At 47.3% G+C, this 6,258-nt stretch overlaps 1 protein-coding gene across 1 annotated transcript; it reads left to right on the plus strand.

The window, feature by feature from the left end:
• Nucleotides 1-572: 572 nt before the first annotated feature.
• NDUFB4 (NADH:ubiquinone oxidoreductase subunit B4) lies at nt 573-2,924 on the plus strand. Its single transcript, XM_064722617.1, has 3 exons — nt 573-816; nt 1,059-1,205; nt 2,760-2,924. The coding sequence occupies exons 1-3, from the start codon at nt 616-618 to the stop codon at nt 2,823-2,825; spliced, it is 414 nt and encodes a 137-aa protein (XP_064578687.1). The 5' UTR covers nt 573-615; the 3' UTR covers nt 2,826-2,924.
• Nucleotides 2,925-6,258: the final 3,334 nt, after the last annotated feature.

Here is a 6,258-nt window from a genome sequence, read left to right on the forward strand (position 1 = left end):
CTCTGCGAAATCCCGCCTGGAACACTGCATCCAGCTCTGGGGCCCAGCACAGGAAGGACATGGACCGGCTGGAGCGAGTCCACAGGAGGCCAACAAGATGATCAGAGGGATGGAACACCTCTCCCACGAGGAAAGGCTGAGAGAAATGGGCTCGTTCAGCCTGAGAAAGAGAAGGCTTTGAGGTGACCTAATTGTGGTCTTCCAGTACCTGGAAGGGAGCTCACAGTAAAGATGGGGAAAGATTATTTACAAGAGAATGTAGTGACAGGAGGAGAGAGAACGGGTTTAAATCGAAAGAGTAGGTTTCGGTTAAACATTACAGAAAAAATCCTCTACCCTGAGTGTGGTAAGGGACTGGCACAGGTTCCCCAGCTGTGGATGTTCCCCAGAGAAGCTGTGGATGGCCCATCAGGCGGGACGGAGCTCTGTTAACCTGTTTTAGTGGACGTTGTCCCTGCCCACGGCAGCGGTGTTGGAAGAGGATGAACTTTACCGTGCCTGCAGCCCAAACCATTCCCGGCTCCGGCTCCGTGAGGGGAGGCGGCCGCTCCCGCAGCGGGCGGGGCGGGGCAGGGCCGGCACCGCCCCCACGGCCGGCACGGCCGGCTCTCCAAGATGGCGTGGGCACCGCCTCCATCGGCGGCCAAGCTCTACAGGCCGAATAAGTACGTCTCGCTGCCCGCCGAGCTCGACCCCGCCACCTTCGACACATCGCCGGAGAAGCTCCGCGCCGAGGCCGAGCGCCTGGCGATCCGCTCCCGGCTCAAGCGGCAGTACCTGCTGCAGCTCAACAACCCCAGCCCGCCCGCCGTCATCGTGAGTGGGGACGGAGGGGCCGAGGGGCGGCGGGGGAAGCGCGGGGCGCGCCCGCCTCACCCGGCGGGTCCCGGAGCGGGGCCCGCTCCTGCGGCCGTGCTGGGGCCGGGGCCTGGCGGCGGGACGCTGCCCGCCCTCCCCGTGACCTTGGTGCCCTTCCCGCTGCGCCTCGGCCTCGGTCCCCGGGTGGAGGGGCCAGTGCGGAGCCCCGCGGCCTCACCGCTGTTGTCTTTGCACCCCAGGAAAATCCCGCCTTGATCCGCTGGGCCTACGCGAAGTCGCAGAACGTCTACCCGACATTCCGCCCGACACCCAGGACGTCCTTTCTAGGAGCTGTTTATGGCTTAGGCCCCCTCCTCTTCTGGATCTTTGTCTTAAAAGCTGACAGGGTAAGTCGGCCGAGAACGCTGAACGTCAGCGAACACCACAAACACCAGGTTGTAAAATGTACATCTTCTTGGGGTCTCAGTCTGTGGGATCCTCATGCCCCTAAGAATGATTAATACATTGAAGTAGTGAGGGAAGGAAGGCTGTAGCAAGCCTGCTGTCTCAAAACCTGTTACTGGTTGCAGAGCCTTGTTTTTCTGAGAGCCCTTTATTGTACCCTTGGGGCTGTGGCCAGTGGCCAGTCACAGGTTGCTTGATCAGGCTATTTTGCAGTCACAAAGCTCTCTTTAGCACTGAGTGAAAATTAATCCTAAGTTACTCTTATTTTCAGCAGTTGCACACATAAACTATGCTTTTTGAACTCAAAATACACAGGAAGCTTATGGATGGCAGACCTAGCGATATCTCTGTGCAGTTGCTTGACCATTTCTCTAATTTAGTGAAGCAAAAGGGGAGGGATAATTATGCCAATTGCAGTGTCTGATCTCAGCTGGACGCTCTAATAATATGGAAGGTTTATCTTGCTTCTATTCTAACTCCTAAACTATGAGTGTCAGAATCTAAGCAATGGTAGATCATTATGAAAAAAAACTCTGTTGTATACATACATAAAAAATGCTAACAGGCAGACAGTGCCTGTTTTTAGTAGAGAATTTGTGGCTGTTGTAAACCACTTTTATTTCCCTCTTTTGCACAGAAGTAGCATTTTAGATCAAATAATAAACCATGAAGCACTAGCATGAATTAACAGAATTTGTAGGTAATATTGTTTGCCTGAGTGAATTGGAAATTTGGGTTTTAGGAAACATGCTGAGCATCTTGATATAAGTGTTCTTGAGACTTAAGTATTTTGCCATGCTGAAGTCCAGGATAATTCACTTTCCTTTATTGTGGTTCCTTTAGTGATGTTTGGGGATTCTTCTTGTTTTCCTGGTATTACATAAGGCACGGTAGTCATAGTCTCTTCTCTGAGGAATGTTTGCTGTGTGTCTGGGAAGGCAAGAGGTAAATTACCAGGTTTGAAGTAAATCTGGTTTTATCCAGCAGCAGGAATCTGGCCGTTTTCTGCAGTGCCTGTGTACTGCAATGGTACCTGTCAGAGAGGTACATGACTGCAGAGTGGGGTACAAATGGGTAGGAAGTGAGCCCAGGCACTTTTAGGCAAGTTATTAAGAAGTTTCTCCAGAATTAGTTCTCTAAGCTGGATTATTCAGCCAGAAGGAGGAGATAGAAACTAAGGTACAAGTGATGAGACACAACCAGTTTGGTGCAAAATGCCTTGCAGGAATTGGTCTGTGCTGGCCTGTGAGAGTAGCTAGATGTGAGGCCAATCTGAGCAGGTCTGTAGTGGGTGGAGCTAAGTGCCTTGTTATCTTTTACTCTTAAACAGCTTGTGCCCAAAGAATCATTTAGGGTGGAAAACACCCTTAAAATCCTATATGGTGCTGCCTTCATGTAGCCTGTGCTGAAATACCAGAACTGCTCTTCTGTTATCCCAGGCTGATTGGAAGTTCCTCTCTGGTAGGATGGTGATAAATGTTCTCTCTCTTCCACAGGATCGTAAAGAGAAGCGTATCCAGGAAGGGAAACTCAAGCCATCGCCAATCAGTGTATTCTTCTGAGTCCCTGGAATTGCACTGATGTTCTTGGGAGAGAAATAAAATAAGATGCACTATGTGATGACATTTCTCTGTCACAAGAATAAATCTTAATTGCTTGTGGGTTGTCTTGCATCTTTAAAAATCATGGGAAGTGCACAAATGTAGGATCTTTATGGCTAAACCAGATGGATACAGAGAGAGTGTCTGGAACTCAGCCACTGTACTCTTTTGGTGTACATACAGAGGATCTTTTTTAAACCATGGAAGTTGCTGTTGTCCAGGAAGGGTGAAGTTTAAAATTAGTAGCAGGCTAAAATGCTAAGCAAGACCAAAGCAGTTTCCTAAAGGAACTACTGCTTGCCTTCCAGGTGTTTCTTCTTGGTGTCACTTTGGCTGTGTAGTTTGTCCTAACTGGATAATAGGCAAGTTGTATGATACATTTTTAAGAACTTAGGAGTCTGCCTGACTGCTCTCAATAAGTTAAGTTAATTTTTCTTTTCCCTAATGAACTACAAGCCTAAACCATGTGTTTGTTTATTGCAATAAACTTCTATTTTTCATTAGTACCAGACTTGGAAATAATGAGCTCAATGTTGTCATGCTGTATGTAACCAGAATTTCCACTTATTCTGTGGTTCCTGTGAATGGGAGACAAGAAGTGTAAGATGAGGATTTTTACTTTGACACTGACTATCTTGTAGTGCAGGAGAGTACTGCAAGATAGTACTCCTGTTTTAGTACAGGAGAGTACAAGTCCCCTGTAAGAGGTCTATGTTCCCAAAAAAAATCCACCACCAAGCATAACTGAATCTTGTGCCTGCAAAGATGCCTTTTCTATTTATTCTTATAAGAACAAAAGCTTTTCCTGCCCAGATCAACTGTTACAGAGGACCCTGGAATTGTTACTGCCAATGTACTGAGGTATGAGTGCAAAGAAAATATTTTTGATGCATACTTGAATTTTTACATGGCGTGTAGATGCTGTCATGTTCCAAACAACCCTCATTCTTCAGGGACTGGTTTCTTCCCAGGCGCTGAGCTTCATGCCAGAAGCTCAGTCTGATACAGAAGTTGAAAAATTCCCTTTGCCTGCTGGGAAAGCAGCAATGTGAAGTCAGCAAAAACAGGTCTACTGCATCCTTTCTTTTCCTGCATGATGAAGATGTGAATGTGGGCCATTTGCAGTCACTCTCCAGCAGAGTGAGTTGATGAGCTTTTCCTTATAATCACAAAGTGGCTGAGGTTGGAAGGGACCTCTGGAGCTGGTCTGGGTTCTGCCCTCTGCTCAAATAGGGCCATCTAAAGTGGGGTGTCCAGGACCACGTATGTACAGGTGGCTTTTGAGTGTCTCTAGAGATGAAGACTCCATAACTTCCTGAGCAACCTGTGCCCATGCTCAGTCACCCTCCCAATAAAATCACTCTCACTGTGTGGGTTCTTTTTGATGGTGGGTTTGTTGCTTGGGGGTTTTTGTTTGCTTGTTTGTTTTTGGTTTTTGTGGGGTTTTTGTTGTTTTTTGGTTTTTTACTCTTTTGGTTTTGGTGGTTTTTTCTTGGTTTTTTTAAATTAATTTTTTAAAAGTGTTTCCTGTTGCAGCTCTTCTTGTGTGGCCCATTCAGGCTGTGTGGAGCTTGGCACTAATGCTTTGTACAGAAACTCGGCTAGTCAGTGCTAGGTTTTGCAATCCCATATGTGCTTCCAGCAACCCTTTTGCACCAGTTTCTGCAGCTTGTTCTGCTAGTTTAACTAAAGCAAACCTGTATTATTCTCTGCAGAATAGCTCCTAAAAGACTGTCACAAATGATATTACAAGATAAGGCTGTGGACCAGTGCAGAGAGGCATCAGTGCATGGAGAGAGTGGTATTTAGGGAAAGAAATAATTGCTTGTCTGAGCATGCTAAATTAGCTATTCTTGCTGCCACAAACTAATTTGATCTCCCAGGACCCATTTCCTCAGCTAATTGGAACTTGAGTTGCCACACATGTAAATTCTCCCTTGCAGCTGTATTTGTTTCAGGCCAGCAGAGCAAATGCTTCAGGATGGGCTGTGGATGAGCATAGTGCCTCTGGTCTTTTAGAGCAGCGTTGGATTGATGCTCGTGGCACCTGCCACAGCCCTTTCCTTTCCAGCCCTTTCCAGCCCTGAGTCTCTGATCCCTGCAGATTTGAGCAGGGTGCTTGGGGAAAGGCTGCCCTACTTTTATGTCTTGTTATTTCCAGAACTCTCCAAGCTGTTTTCTTGCTAGGAATGAGCATGCCATGCTGCTGGAGGTGGGGTTGATGTTTGGGGCAGTGGTGCTGGGTGCAGTGAGGAAGGAAAGAGAAGTTTCCCTTCAGATATCTAGGGTGGAGGTAGGAAAGTGAATGTGCCTTGCGGAATTTTACCCTTGACTGATGTGTTACCACCCATATATGCTTTGGTGATGTGTCTGTACGAGAGAAATCCAAGCCTGTAGGTCCCTGGATGATAATTAAGGTCCCAAAAAGAAAACAAGCTCTTCTCCTCTGCCTGTGAAACATTTAGACCTTATTTATCCCTGGATCAGTCTGATTAAATCAGCTTCTCTGGCAAATTGATTCTCCCAAATGTCCTTTTCTGAAATGGCTATTTTAGGGTAAACGTCTCTGTGTAGATTTTATAATACTTTGCTCAAAGCTGATGCCTTTTTTTCCCCAAGGACCTGGTGCAGATCCAAAACTGATGATGGATGTGACTGACTGATAACTGTGTGTTACAGGTCTACATTTCCTTCTCTTTGGGAAAATTGCTTCTCTGGGGAAGTAAGAAACGTAAATCTGGTGGCACCAAGTTTAGAAACTTCCACGTGGGTATGTGCTAAAGTACAGGCCTGAAGTGTGGGGTGCCTGGCTGTCCTCATGGTTCCCACTCTACTTGGGGCTTTGCTTGCTCCCTCCACCCTGTGGAATTCACCAGCTGGGGGTGAGGCTTGTGTACTCCAATAAATGTTGAGGTCCCCCACGGTGTCTGCAGTTGAGCTTTTTTCCAGGTACCTTCCCAGGAACAAATGCTTGGACTGGCCAGAGAAGCCCTTTCACATTTGCTATGCTGTAGATTAGCACAGAACTAGGGAGAGAATTTGTCAAGTGCTGACAAACAAGTCGATACTGCAGGATGGCCAGAGCGTGGAATAGAAACTTTCCCTCACTTAGCAGTGAAGTGCTTTGGGTTCTCCAGCCTTTATCATTTGTGGTCTACTTTTCTGACAACCAAGTCTTTCCTTGGCAGCCCTCCATGGATGAGCAGGTTCAAGTGGCTTGCTCTGATAGTGGGCTTAGGCCTGCTAGAGCCTTCAGCTCTGTTTATAAGCTCTTCCCATACAGACAGCATACAATGCTTTGTCAGTCTCTAGCCTCTCCCTGGGAAAGACACACTGGGTTGTATTTTCAGCAGGCCCTGTGAATGGGAGCCAGCTGGCACCTCATGTCCACACA

This window comes from Zonotrichia leucophrys, chromosome 1, assembly GCF_028769735.1.
Source record: "Zonotrichia leucophrys gambelii isolate GWCS_2022_RI chromosome 1, RI_Zleu_2.0, whole genome shotgun sequence".
NCBI classification, from domain to species: domain Eukaryota; kingdom Metazoa; phylum Chordata; class Aves; order Passeriformes; family Passerellidae; genus Zonotrichia; species Zonotrichia leucophrys.

Excerpts from the sequence above, each read along its gene's own strand:
- NDUFB4 (XM_064722617.1), top strand. The coding sequence starts at position 616 with ATGGCGTGGGCACCGCCTCCATCGGCGGCCAAGCTCTACAGGCCGAAT. Across the intron at positions 817-1,058 it reads CCAGCCCGCCCGCCGTCATC|GAAAATCCCGCCTTGATCCG; the intron begins GTGAGTGGGGAC and ends TTTGCACCCCAG. Across the intron at positions 1,206-2,759 it reads TTGTCTTAAAAGCTGACAGG|GATCGTAAAGAGAAGCGTAT; the intron begins GTAAGTCGGCCG and ends TCTCTTCCACAG.